Source organism: Schistocerca nitens, chromosome 1 (assembly GCF_023898315.1).
Source record: "Schistocerca nitens isolate TAMUIC-IGC-003100 chromosome 1, iqSchNite1.1, whole genome shotgun sequence".
NCBI classification, from domain to species: Eukaryota; Metazoa; Arthropoda; class Insecta; order Orthoptera; family Acrididae; genus Schistocerca; species Schistocerca nitens.
The window spans coordinates 767,562,919-767,577,978 of NC_064614.1; the positions used below are offsets into that span (position 1 = coordinate 767,562,919).

At 43.0% G+C, this 15,060-nt stretch overlaps 1 protein-coding gene across 1 annotated transcript in view; it reads right to left on the reverse strand.

Moving 5' to 3' along the window:
* LOC126200979 (odorant receptor 85c-like) overlaps positions 1 to 15,060 on the reverse strand; it is a 50,574-nt gene that overhangs the window by 22,226 nt on the left and 13,288 nt on the right. The window contains exon 2 of the mRNA XM_049936754.1: positions 12,789 to 13,240. Within this exon, the coding sequence (XP_049792711.1) occupies positions 12,789 to 13,240 (452 nt within the window). The remainder of the gene's footprint in view (positions 1 to 12,788; positions 13,241 to 15,060) is intronic.

The following is a 15,060-nucleotide window of genomic DNA, read 5'->3' on the forward strand; positions in this document are numbered from 1 at the left end:
TTCCGATTGGCATACTGATTCTGGATTGTACGGACTTCGAACAGAAACTTTTTGATCGCCCAGTGTACAATAATGTGACCCTTAGACTCCAACTTCATCTTATTTATAGTTCATAGATACGTCCTCTCAGAGAGATCACAGTTCGTAGTGATACACGGTAAATCATCGAGTCGAACAGAAGTGATATCTGGCGTTCCGCAAGGTAGTGTCATAGGCCCTCTGCTGTTCTTGATTTACATAAATGATATAGGTGATAATGTGAGCAGCCCCCTTCGATTATTTGCAGATGACGCTGTAATTTACCATGTAGTAAAATCATCAGACGACCAATTCCAATTACAAAATGATCTAGAGAGAATTTCTGTATGGTGCGAAAAGTGGCAACTGGCACTAAGCAAAGAAAAGTGCGATGTCATCCACATGGGTACTAAAAGAAATCCGATAAAGTTTGGGTATACGATAAACCGCACAAAAATGGTTCAAATGGCTCTGAGCACTATGGGACTTAACATCTGAGGTCATCGGTCCCCTAGAACTTAGAACTACTTCAACCTAACTAACCTAAGGACAGCACACACATCCATGCCGGAGGCAGTATTCGAGCCTGCGACCGTAGCGGTCTCGCGGTTTCAGACAAGAACCGCTCGGCCACACCGCCGGCGTAAATCGCACAAATCTAAGGGCTGTCAATCCGACTAAATACCTAGGAATTACAATTACGAGCAACATAAATTGGAAAGACCACATAGATAATATTGTGGGGAAGACGAAACAAAGACTGCGCTTTGTTGGAAGAGCAGTTAGAAGAAGCGACAAACCCACTACGGAGACAGCCTACATTACAATTGCTCGTCCTCTGCTGGAATAGTGCTGCGCGGTGTGGGATCCTTACCAGGTAGGATTAACGGAGGACATCCAAAGCTGAACAGAAGGGCAGCTCGTTTCGTGTTATCGCAGAATAGGGGTGAGAGTGTCGCTGATTTGATACGCGAGTTGGGGTGGCAGTCACTGAAATAAAGGTGATTTTCTTTGCGGCGAGATCTGTTTACGATATTTCAATCACCAACTTTCTCTTCAGAATGCGAAAATATTTTGTTGACACCCACCTACGTAGGGACAACCCTCTGCCAGTCTCATAAGTGTGAATTGCAGAGTAACCATATAGATGTAGATGTAGATGTGGATTGGATTCGGAATTAAATAACATCAAACGGTGTACAGTAGAACCAGAGGAAAAATCCTCCTGTTGAAGCACAGTAAATACGAATGTGCTCGTGTCTAAAGGACTCTTGAAGTGTGAGATACCATCTGCCTCATTCTACCTTCTTCAGCATATTTAAAAACTTTCCCAAATATTTTGGCATGCGGTCATATTCTGCTATTTTTAACATGCAACTCACCTATCATTGCTATAAGCTCCCTGAACAGCTAATCAGTCACACAACCTAGTCCATCGCTGTAAGTCGCTCGTGCCCTTCCACACCTTCCTGTCCAGTACCACTCACTCATTCAAACAAACTCATTGTCATTATGTCCTTGTGTCTATCTATATGTCGCTGTCTCCTGTCCCACAGTGACAGCCTCCTTCGCCCTGTCCTACTACTCCTGTCTCCTCTCACTGTCTCTGTTCCCTCTTGTATTCTCTTCTTACTAATGTCTTCCCACTGCTGCTGCCTCTGCTCACTCTCACCATCTCTCTCTTCCTCGTTGTCATTGTCACTGATTTTGTCTCTCACTGTCACTGGCTCTCACCCACTTCCATATTCTCCTCCTCTCTCACTGGCACTGCCTTCTTCACTCTTTTGCTAGCACTGTTCTCTTGCTATCAACTACGTTCCACTACCACTGCGTTCCTCTCTTTCTCTCGAGCTGCTATTGACCCCTTCACTTTCTATATTAGAGCTGTTGTATGCTATCAGTATTTGTTACTTTTCTGTCTCTTTGCCACTGCCACTGTTACCATCCGTCTCGTATAACTAATCGCTCATATGTTCGCATGGAAAAATTCTTGAGAAAATATTTTAAGGTGATTAAGAAAGTAAATGAGGCAGCTGGTACCTCATTTTTCAGTCAGTCTTTTAAACTGGAGTATATTCGCCTTTGTTGCTCGCCGATAAGAATATTTCTCCGCTGGCTCGCTTCTTTTTCCCTGACACAGCAGGAAATGTCACTTATGTGAAAAGAACTTTATGAATCACTAAAATTTTAGTACTTTACTTTTGAGATAATGAAATAACGCAAAACTAATTTTACTCCTCAGATTGTATTTAACGTGCACAAAAATTTTCATATGCTTCAGTACTGCTACACGGGGTTCCCAGAACCCTTCTTATTATAATGGAGGCACTTGTGTGCCTCTTACCGTGACTAATACATCATGGAGAAATGTAAATGCAGTGACTGTATCATTTTTCAATCACCAAACGAACTACTTCCAATACTGAGCAAATATTCCGAACAGTGTACCACATACCAAAACTAAAACATTTAAAGAGTAGTTAAAAGAAATTATTACATACAATGACGTTGGTAAACATTACGTCGTCCCATATGGATTCAACGCTTCACCCCACGAGAATGTAATTTATCATATCTCTGCACCAAACAACGGCTTTAAAGAGGAAAGTTATAGCGGCATTATTTCACTAGGCTCACCTACTATAAAATGAAATGAGAATTCATTTTGTTGAATCGTTATAGGTCGTTACATTATATATTTTTTCTTCTGAAAAGTTTCTAAGGGAAAAGAAACGTTTAGTGGGAATACTTGTTAAATAACTTTTAAATTTGGTAGTTTCAGGTTTCTTTGTCTGTTCCTGTTTATTCTACATATGTTTTATATACAACCTGTTGTGAATTATACTATATACTAAGGTAATTAAACAATTAATTTAATATTAACAATTACGATTAACACACACACAGAACAATATGCCTCACATTTGGTAAGACATTTCGTCCTGAGAGCTTCTACAGAACATGATGATAACGCTGTAGACCTGTACATATGTCAGTAAGATTGATTCGCAAACTAATGTTTATTTACAATGTAATGCGTCACTCTCAGAGACTGAACCCATATAATTTTGCTGTATTTTATGTTTTGGTTAATTTTTATTAAATCTAAAAATAATTTTTACGTATTTACAAGGAAAGGTTTAATAGTATTTAATTCTGATAATATTCTATGAGAACGAGAGTTTAGATGTGTTTTAATAACCAGCGAGTTTCCGTATATCATTAGGAGGAGAGCAGTTATGGAAGGCTGGTTGTTGGCCAGTGGACGGTAATGGATAGTTAATTTGGAAACACTGACATACAGAATATTAATTGCTGTTTGTGGACTCTACAAAAATCACAAAATGTATTGAATTATTATGCAGCTTGATTTGATCTCCCACGCACTAGTTTAAATGCTGCAACAAGAGAACAATGTAGAAATATGTCTATTAATAGGACGGTTCATGAAGCAAAACGGGGGCAGATGGGCTAAAATTCCGAAGAAACTGTTTAACAAGGATCACAACTACTGTAATATGTTCGTGGGCTGCCATCATGGACACCGAGTCGCCTTGCCTCATACTTAGTTTTTCCTCACGAATATTGTGGCTGATAGCGATCTCACTGCTCGCAATTATATTTGTTTGAAATGCTTTGGTGGATGAAATGAAGTTTCCTTTTGCTGCTTCCAAATGTATTTTTTATCATTATTGTCATCTGTTCTATGCAACATAATAATAAGATCATTTAAATAATTCTTCCAAAACTGCGAAGACTGCAATGAAACTGAATCCCCTATAATGCGTTCACAGTAAAATTATTATAATAGTAATGTGAATGGTAATTTTGTACGATACATTCCTTTAGCACTTATATGCGTTTTTAGTTTGTTTCGATATATTCAGGGTGTTCCAGCAGGAACAGTCAAAATTCGGAGGTATGACAGGAACAATCATTCGAAGCAAAAAACAAATAAATAAAAATAAACAAGTATGTCAAAATCCTTATGGGCGATTTCAATGCACAAATCGGTAAAGAAAAGAAATATCGATATTGGGTAGGTAAATGGTCAGGGCATACACAGACCAACCGGAATGGCATGCGACTCATTGAAATCTGCAAAAACCATGACCTATTTTTCAAATCAACATTTTTCAAGAAAAGAGCCTCGAAAACGAAAACTTCGATCTCACCTAATCCATTACTAGGTGAATATCAGTTGGATCATGTAATGATCTCCCGCGTAAATACAGTAGAAATCATGAAACTTAAAGTCCTTAATGGACTAGACCTAGATTCCGACCATTACCCAACAAAATTCTCCCTAGATGTCATTCCAGAAAAAAGAAAATTCACTAATAAATCTCCACACCGTAAATATGATGTACAAAAGATAAATGGCAGTGAACAATTTACAAAAGAAACGCAATATTTAAAACCACAAAATTGGCACCCACTGCAAGCAGGACTTTTAAATGCAGCTGAAACTGTAGCACCGCAAACAAGAACACGTAAACACCAATGGTGGACAGATGAGTGTGACCAACTGATAAATCTCAGACAACAGGCGTGGCAAAATTGGTTGTGCAAAAAAAAAATGAAAAGACCCTGGAAGGTCTCAAAGATACCAGGAAAACAGTCACAAAAGCAATACGAACAGTCCGTAAACAACACGAAGACAAAAAATTGCAAGACATAGAAAATGATTTCAAGAATAACAATTCCCGAAATTTCTACAAAGTATTCAAACAAAAATTAACAAAGTACTCTCCTCCATCACTCCAGTTCAAAAATGACCATGGGGAAATTGCTCATACCAACACCGAAAACTGTGAAATTCTTGCAAAATACATTTCTAAATTACTGAATTGTGAAAAGCCTGCAGAAAAATTTGAGTTCCATCGTACACAACGAAACCCAGACTCAAAGCCACCAAGTTTACAAGAGATTAAAGAGATAATTCAGTCACTGAAAAATAACCAAGCATCAGGAGAAGACGAAATCACCGCAGAATTATGGAAAAATGCAGGAGAAAATCTTATTGCAAAACTCAAAGAAATTATACATGAAATCTGGAAAACTGAAAAAATCCCCACAGATTGGAAGACTGCAATCATACATCCTCTGTACAAAAAAGGAAGTAAAAGAGACCCCAACAACTATCATGGAATCTCTTTATTGTCAATAACATACAAAATTCTGTCTAAAGCCCTACTAAACCGCGCAGAACCTCAGCTGGATTCAAAACTAGGCGAATACCAAGGTGGGTTCAGAAAAGGTCGATCTTGCGTAGAACAGATCCTTAACTTGAAAAACTCAATGAAATATTTACATAGTACTTCAAACAAAAGTTATGTCATCACGTTTGTCGACTTTAAAAAAGTATATGACAGTATAGACCGAGAATCCCTTTTTGAAGTATTAGCAGAATTTGGACTAGATCAAAAAACAACAAACATCATAAAAGAAACACTCACGGAGACCAAATCCAAAGTAAAATTTATGGGAGAATTGAGCACAGAATTTGAAATAGACACAGCAGTACGACAAGGGGACGTACTGTCCCCAGTGCTCTTCAATTGTGCTCTTGAAAAAGTTTTTAGAGAATGGGAAAAAGCAGGTGCACCAGCACACAGACTGGGACCAAGACATAAGGGCATAGAATTGCACTGTTTAGCATTTGCTGATGACATGGCACTGATCGCACAAGACATTACTGATGCACAGAAACAGCTAGAATTATTACAAGAACAGGCAACTAAAATAGGATTACAAATTTCATTTGAAAAAACAAAATTTATGACTGACGTCAAAGATGCACCTTCTGATCTCAAAATTGGTAATAACTACATCTCTCGAGTAAAATAATTTAAATATTTAGGTGAATGGATTGCAGAAAATTGTAATGAAAAGAAATCTGTCAGATCAAGAGTCCAGAAAATGGAGACGGCGTTTCAGTTAACAAAAAACATATACAACAAAAAGAGTCTCTCGTGGAACTGCAAAATACGACACTACACAACAGTAATTAGACCCGAAGCTCTCTACGCATCTGAGACACTAAACCTTCAACACGGAACACTAAAAGAGGAATTAGAAGTGAAAGAACGTAAGATAATGAGGAAAATCCTAGGACCAAGAACTAAAGATGGGGTACATTATCCAAAACCCAATGCAGAAATATATAAAAATATCTCCAAAATAACAGACACAATGCGCATGAGAAAAATCCAATTCATCGGGCACTTAGAAAGAATGGACTCTAAACAGGTTAAAGCACAAAATCCATACATTTTTAAAGAACAAAACTACAAGACCGAACTGGTACAAACAGACGGAAAAAGACCTGAGAGAATTAGGGTCTCCAAATCTACATGATAGGAATGAAATCAGAAAAATCACAAACACACGAGGTTTTGAGGAAGAAGAGAGAAAAACTAACCGACATACATGGTCTACGCAACGAACGCTAGCCCATTCGTTGTTTATGAAGGAATACTGGGCGAAAAGGAAGGCCAACAAATGTTGATTACGCGTGGTCCTAAGTGATCCATCCGCGAAGAAGAAGAAGAAACAAGTCTACATGGGCTCTAAAATGCATACTTCAAGAGCTACTTAAGTGAAAGCGCAGTATTCTGCTCCACAACCCAGATGATTCAATGAATAGATACAGTGGCGAATCTGCAGGCTATTCCTTGGCACGTCAGGCTACGAAGGTGAGTATTAACTGTAATGCTTTTTTGGCAACAGCTGTTGTCAACACTCAACACAGAGAATCTTGTAGGGCGCTGCTAGATACAGCGAGCCAGCTATCCTTTATATCTAAGTGCATGGTAGAGAAACTGAAACGAGGCAAAGAGTTATTTCCTTTGAATGGCATAAACAATAGCGTTGCAATCTCAGTGTCGTATACCTGTAACACTGAACTGTCGTCTAGGTTTTACTACTTTCACTATGGAACCTGTTGTGCCGTTGTGGCTAATATCAGAAGTGACTTAACAGCGACCTGTATGAACAAGAGATAGACTGTCCCGTTTGATCAAACAGTTGATGATCCATAGTCCATCAAACATGTGATGCCGTAGGTACGGAAAGATTGGAGAAATCACATCATCCAACACTGGTCGTAGATGGATTCTGAGGATTCCTTCAGCTTCATACAACGAGCCTCGGTCTGCTATCACCACATGATTTAGAGACGACAACATGGACGCCAGTCTGCAAAGGTTTTGGGATGCAAAGAAACTGACTACCAAAACCAAAAGTAAACATGGTTAGTAGTGAAGCTTGACTGAAAACCTTAGGTGAATCACAACAGGTCCCTCGAAGACTGGAGCATCTAGAGAGGAGATTTAATAGGCAACCTAATCTGAAAAGGGGATGTTCATGCATGACTTTACTGAACTATAAAACGTGAGGACCTCTCCAAGATTTTATCGCTCACATCATGCTCTCTTGGAGGTGTGCAGCTCCCCTGCTTCTGCCGCTTCTAATGGAATATTTCGCAATCGTGCATTGGTGGTAGATTCTACTATCCAACTAGATTTATTTTTCGTTATTATAAAAAAAATCTCTCCTTTAATGTGGCTCGATCAGCTGAAATAGCAAAATGTAGCACCTAGTGTCTGTCCATTTCAGTAATAGGAACTTGCAGAGGACTCTGGCGGGAATCACAATGTGTACCGATACACGAACACGACTGTGCCGAGCCACTTACGGAACCGCTCCTGCTGCATTTCGTGGTTTACAGTGGCATCAAATGTTTTGCTGCCTAGGTTCTAAGTGGACGAAATTTTAGATGAGGCAGCTATGGAAACTAAATTTCACGATCTTCAGAGTCATTTGATTCAACTACTTGCTTCTCGGGATTTACATTGAGAAAGTGGTGTTTCAGTAGCCACACGGTTACGGAACAAATTCCAGTACAGAAACCTCGTAGCCTTGCCGTCTCACTGGTGAAGAAGCTACATAAACATTAGGCATCTTATGGCACTGTGACTCTGATGCACTGTAGTGCCATGCGCAACTCAGGAGTCACCAATACTCCAAGGCTAGCAAGCCTAATGTTCTGTCTACAATGGCATCTCTTTTAGACCCATTGAGACCTCTGGGCCAAGCAGTCATAAGTTGTTACGGCGCCAGTGACAATTAAGCCTTGATTGACATGAAATTCTTCCTTCCAGTCTGATTTAGAAATGGAATTATCTGTATGTGCATTCCCTTCCCTATATGGTATCTTGATAGGAAGGAAAACCATTCCTTGTCCTTATTCCATTAAATTGAAAATTCATGCTTTTTGTGATGCTTCAGAAGTGCATCTGGTGTGTGAGTGTGTGTGTGTGTGTGTGTGTGTGTGTGTGTGTGTGTGTATACACATGAGACGCTCTCTTTGAAAAATACCAATGTGTTAGTCTCTTCGGCTGCAGCCAAGTCTCGTGTAGACCTGAGCAGCAACGATCTCTTCCACGACTGACATTATGTGGTGCTGTGCTTCTCACGCGAATCAGCGCCTTAGACATCATCAACAATAGTGACATCTATCTGTGAATGAACTCTAAATTAGTCTTGTCCTTGCTGAAATATAGAGCCAGTCATCGCAAAACCTTCGTTCCCAGTAGACTCTGTGATATTTAGAGACTGAGTTCAGCTTCCAATTGCAGAAATATCAAATTTAAAGAGCACCCTTTTGATTATTTATTACGTGGTGTTAATCCCGCATCTTTCAGTTCACTTCTTCAGTGAGGGCGTGGCCCTTAATGGCTACCCAATTACGATCTGAAATGTGGCACTTGTCCGTTACTTGCTGTAGAAGATGCACCGGGTAGAAGATCTGTGCAAGTATCCTTGGTGTGAGTCAGTAATCTTGATGTTGTATTGTTGTGTTTGTATTACTCATTCAAGAAAACTTAACAGGGCCTTGGTATACGCACTGGGGTTAGCTCGCAACTCTAGGTAGCAACAAGCAGCCTAGATAACTGAGCCACTCACCACACAGGAACGCCATAACGCTATCAAAACCACCTTTGCCGCTGTTCAACATAGTATGGTAACGAGATCGCTTTGTTAAAGGCCAGTTCTGCTATTCAATATAATAGCAGGTTAAGGGATTTGCACCCATTTGTTGACACAATAGATATATTACAGGTGGGAGAGAGTTGAATGAAGGTCGATGTACTGTATGACGAGCAACATCCTATAATCATACCTCTTCAGCATAGTTTGGCGAAAATTCTCAATTCTCACCATTTATGAACACGAAAATCTCTTGCATGCTGGGTCAAAATTTCTGCTGTCTATGCTGCCTAGGTTTTGGATTCCCAACAGGCCTAACACAAGCTAGTCAGTTACTGGGAAATGTACAAAATGCCTTACGTTGAAGTCCAAGACTGAAGTTCAACTTATGGGTTAATTACCAGTAAATAACGTAAGCCAGACTCGTTCTCCTCACTACTGTCAAGAGGAATATGTAGGCCTATTACTGCGAAGCCTGGTGGAAGGCGGAGTAAGGTTAATATCAAAATCTATATACACTCCTGGAAATTGAAATAAGAACACCGTGAATTCATTGTCCCAGGAAGGGGAAACTTTATTGACACATTCCTGGGGTCAGATACATCACATGATCACACTGACAGAACCACAGGCACATAGACACAGGCAACAGAGCATGCACAATGTCGGCACTAGTACAGTGTATATCCACCTTTCGCAGCAATGCAGGCTGCTATTCTCCCATGGAGACGATCGTAGAGATGCTGGATGTAGTCCTGTGGAACGGCTTGCCATGCCATTTCCACCTGGCGCCTCAGTTGGACCAGCGTTCGTGCTGGACGTGCAGACCGCGTGAGACGACGCTTCATCCAGTCCCAAACATGCTCAATGGGGGACAGATCCGGAGATCTTGCTGGCGAGGGTAGTTGACTTACACCTTCTAGAGCACGTTGGGTGGCACGGGATACATGCGGACGTGCATTGTCCTGTTGGAACAGCAAGTTCCCTTGCCGGTCTAGGAATGGTAGAACGATGGGTTCGATGACGGTTTGGATGTACCGTGCACTATTCAGTGTCCCCTCGACGATCACCAGTGCTGTACGGCCAGTGTAGGAGATCGCTCCCCACACCATGATGCCGGGTGTTGGCCCCGTGTGCCTCGGTCGTATGCAGTCGTGATTGTGGCGCTCACCTGCACGGCGCCAAACACGCATACGACCATCATTGGCACCAAGGCAGAAGCGACTCTCATCGCTGAAGACGACACGTCTCCATTCGTCCCTCCATTCACGCCTGTCGCCACACCACTGGAGGCGGGCTGCACGATGTTGGGGCGTGAGCGGAAGACGGCCTAACGGTGTGCGGGACCAGCCCAGCTTCATGGAGACGGTTGCGAATGGTCCTCGCCGATACCCCAGGAGCAACAGTGTCCCTAATTTGCTGGGAAGTGGCGGTGCGGTCCCCTACGGCACTGCGTAGGATCCTACGGTCTTGGCGTGCATCCGTGCGTCGCTGCGGTCCGGTCCCAGGTCGACGGGCACGTGCACCTTCCGCCGACCACTGGCGACAACATCGATGTACTGTGGAGACCTCACGCCCCACGTGTTGAGCAATTCGGCGGTACGTCCACCCGGCCTCCCGCATGCCCACTATACGCCCTCGCTCAAAGTCCGTCAACTGCACATACGGTTCACGTCCACGCTGTCGCGGCATGCTACCAGTGTTAAAGACTGCGATGGAGCTCCGTATGGCACGGCAAACTGGCTGACACTGACGGCGGTGGTGCACAAATGCTGCGCAGATAGCGCCATTCGACGGCCAACACCGCGGTTCCTGGTGTGTCCGCTGTGCCGTGCGTGTGATCATTGCTTGTACAGCCCTCTCGCAGTGTCCGGAGCAAGTATGGTGGGTCTGACACATCGGTGTCAATGTGTTCTTTTTTCCATTTCCAGGAGTGTAGTTTCATTCATTTCACTGTCAACCAAGGCCATCCATCTAGATTTAGTTAGTGACTTAGTAACAAGCTCATTTCTCGCTGCCCTCAGGAGATTCATTGCGAGAAGAAAAAAAATTTTCTCACTTGTGCAGTGACAATGTCATTACATTTTTAGTTGCACACAATGCGTTTAATAGCTTTTGTGATGATGCTATAGTTGAAAATGTGGTGAACTTTTCGACTTCAAAGGGAATCAACAAGACTTTTGTCCACCTTGTGCTCCTCACTTTGGTCGATCGTGGGAAGCGTGGGCGAAATCTATGATTTCAGACTTCAAATGTGTCACTGTGAATGCAGTTGTGATATTTCAAGAACTAACTACGATGCTAATTCAGACAGAAGTGTCCTTAAATTCAAGGCCGTTGTGTGCTGTCTCTGATGACTTAGATTCCCCATCTGCCCTCACTGACATATCCGGAAAGGGCAGCCACTTTGCGCCCACCTTGACCCCTCTATCATTGAGATTCTGGACAACAGGCTGCACAGGTGGCAACCTGAGCACCAGGTTCATCAGTACTTTTGGAATAGATGGTCCACTGAATACCTGTATCAGCTGTAGCAACGCGGTAATCAGCATCAGAAGCACCCCCAGATCTGCATCATGTGCTGGTCGAAAAGGATAACTTTTGCCTCTCATGATTTGGAGAGCGTTGTTGTGGAGCAGCTCTTTCTCGGCTATGTTAAGCCTGTGTGTGTAGTGATGGTGAAAGCTGCCAATGGGCAGATTAACAGGCTCGTAACAAAACTGTCCCCTCTGCCTAAACAGTGAACCACTGATGTGTTCTCTCTCTTTCGCTTTGTAGTACACAATGAAATCTCATAGCTACTTTGCTATGCAACGAACCGTACCTCACAATGTCAATCTGGGAAGCTGTAAATGTTTTCTCATGGATTGAATGACAGTTATCGGTAGAGATTTATATGCCCTGATATTGTGTCTACTAACATCAAATTTTATTTTATTCCATAATCCGGAATTAACTTTATCACTTACTGTTTATAAAATTTATGTTGGCCTTGCAAAATGAGAAGAATCATTTCAGAGTGGGAGTGTGCTGAGATCTGCAACTCACTTTGGAACTCCTAGTACCATCTAGTGGGATCCTGCAAACTAGTGAGATCAGCTGGTCCAGTATATTTTTCTTCCTGTCGGGAAATGTTGTAACTTTGTGTGCGTCTAATGGAACCTTCCGGGCTCTTTGTGCACGTAGGTACTGGTGAGTGACCACGGAGAGCGCATGTGCCTGGTAGCGTGAAGAGTCTCCCAGTAGCAGACGTATGTCTTGACCAGCCAAGGACCATAGGTCGTGGGAACCTCTTGAACGTTACAAAATGTTGCGCGAATACACTCATTTTATATACGAATATGTGTTTTGTCTTAATACTGGAGCGCAAATACGAGGAGGGCACCGAAGGAAATGTACCAATGCAGCGCCAGTGAATTGCGTGCAGTGACCAGAATATGAAATGAAAGAACAACAGGTTCCTTCCACTACAATATGTGGAGTCGCTTATGTACAGGGAATTTACATCTGGTTCATCGTCAGCAGCTGTATCTAGAGCTGTTGCTCCATAAAATACTGTAGTGTGGTCTAGAATCGATCACTAGTTATTGCAGCCAAATCACCTATGGTGAATTGTACATATCCATCGCTGCTCCCTCTCTGGCAAAATTACTGTGACCTCATCCACTTCGGAGAGCATTCAAGATTCCTAAAGCCTCTTCAGATTACCACAAACAAAACAAACATTAGTAGAAAATACAACAATTCTCTAAATGTAGGTTATTTTCCTTACTAACCTGAGAAGTATTTGATGATGCTGAATGTTCTTCGCCAATTGTCGATGCATCTGTTCACCGGAGACACAGTCTGCATAAATCTTAGCACAAGATAAAACCAGTGTTTCCTTGGTTGTCTGATATTCGCTAAGTTCTCCTCGATCTCTTGCTCTAGCAGGCTGCTCGTAGTTCTTCTGCACAGCAGAAAAATTGTCGCTCAAAACTTCAAACTCAGTCCCAATCACCTGCATCAAGTGGATAAGAAAAATGTCCGTGCAGAATGAACACACGCTCGCGATAGTCAGGGCAACGCACTGAGCTGCGTACAGAATCTCGTAAGTGGGTGACGCGTAGAGATCACCAGGTAGCCAGAGTGGCAGCGGCAGCTGCCGGCTGCTTTCGTCGTCCCCCAGAAGAGCTCTGGACACCAGCGGTGATGACAACCAGTCAATCAAACCGGCGACGACGGCCACCTTGCGAGCAAAATGAACATCTTGTTATCCATGTCATTAGCCAGGGTACTTTTCGTTTACAAGGGGCGCCCAGAAAGTAATGCACCGCATTTTTTTCTCAGCCGAAAACAATGCTACGATGCGAAACGTTACGTATGTATTGTTTGAAGTCTCCTTAGTGAGCGCGCCAAGCTTCCGTCGCTTGCGACAGATAGCGTAGCTGCAGCACGTTACAAGCAACATGCCGTCGTTGAATTTCTCACTACAGGAAAAGAAACTGTGGGGAATACCACAAACGCTTCTGTATAGTCTATGGAGCATCCACTGTCGACAGAAGTACAGTTAGTAGCTAGGCACGGAGGGTAATGGTATCAGAAGGCAGTTCGGAGGAGCTCCACGATTTGCAGCGGTCGGGGAGACCTTGCACGGCTGTCACACCTGACACACCTGACCTAGCCCCGTCGGTCTTCCACTTGTTTGGGCGATTAAAGGACACCATTCGTGGAAGACATTTCGCGGGCGATGAGGAGGTGATTCACACAGTGAAGCACTAGCTCCGCCGCCACCAGAATGAAGATTGGCACCTACATGGTACACATTTCCTTCTTTTGCGCTGGAGGAAAACCTTAGAACGGGATGGAGATTAAACTGAAAAATAGGCTGTGTAGATAAAACACCATGTTTTCGTGTGTGTAATTCTCGTTGTATTCAATAACTAATTGTTGAAGAAAAAAATGCAGTGCATTACTTTCTGGGGAACCCTCGTATAAGGAGGGGAGAGACACAAGACATCTTAGGCAGCTGCAGTTCGAAACACTTTCGAGTACCTACGCCTATTCACAGTAAGTTGCTATGAAACTTCAGCGCCGTACGGGATTAGCCGAGGGTCTCAGGCGCTGCAGTCATGGACTGTGCGGCTGGTCCCGGCGGAAGTTCGAGTCCTCCCTCGGGCATGGGTATGTGTGTTTGTCCTTAGGATAATTTAGGTTAAGTAGTGTGTAAACTTAGGCACTGATGACCTTAGCAGTTAAGTCCCATAAGATTTCATACACATTTGAACATTTTTTTGAAACTTCAGCGCACACTCCGCTGCTGGGTAAAAATCTCATTCTAGGAACATCCTCCAAGCTGTGGCTAAGCCATGTCTCTGCAATATACTTTCTTTCAGGAGTGCTAGTTCGCAGGAGAGCTTCTGTAATAAAAAAAAATGGTTCAAATGGCTCTGAGCACTATGGGACGTAATATCTGAGGTCATCAGTCCCCTAGAACTTAGAACTACTTAAACCTAACTAACCTAAGGAATCACACACAACCATGCCCGAGGCAGGATTCGAACCTGCGACCGTAGCGGTAGCGTGGTTTCGGACTGAAGGGCCTAGAACCGCATGGCCACACCGGCCGGCGCTTCTGGCTTCTGTAAAGTTAAGAAGGTAGGAGACGAGGTACTGGCAGAAGTAGAGCTGTGAGGACGGGGCTTGAGTCTTGCTTGGGTAGCTCAGATGGGACCCTAGGTACGCCACACAGGCCTGAGCAAAAACATTGAATTCTTGGCCGCCTTTCACCCAGATGACGTTTATGGTCTTCTCACAAACTGCCAGGTATGAATGGGCTCCCCAAGGAATTTTATGTGCGTTTTGACGCCACTTGGGTATCACATTCATGTCGAAGAGAGTGATAGGTAGGGTGGGGGGGGGGGGGGGGCAAGGGAGTGGAGGCAGATTTGCTCGCTCCATTCATGGTGGGGAAAACTGTGTTAATACCTAAAAATCCTGGTTGTAATAGAGTTGAAAATTTTCGTCCTATCACGTTACTGAATTTTGGTTATAAGACAGTGGTGAAGG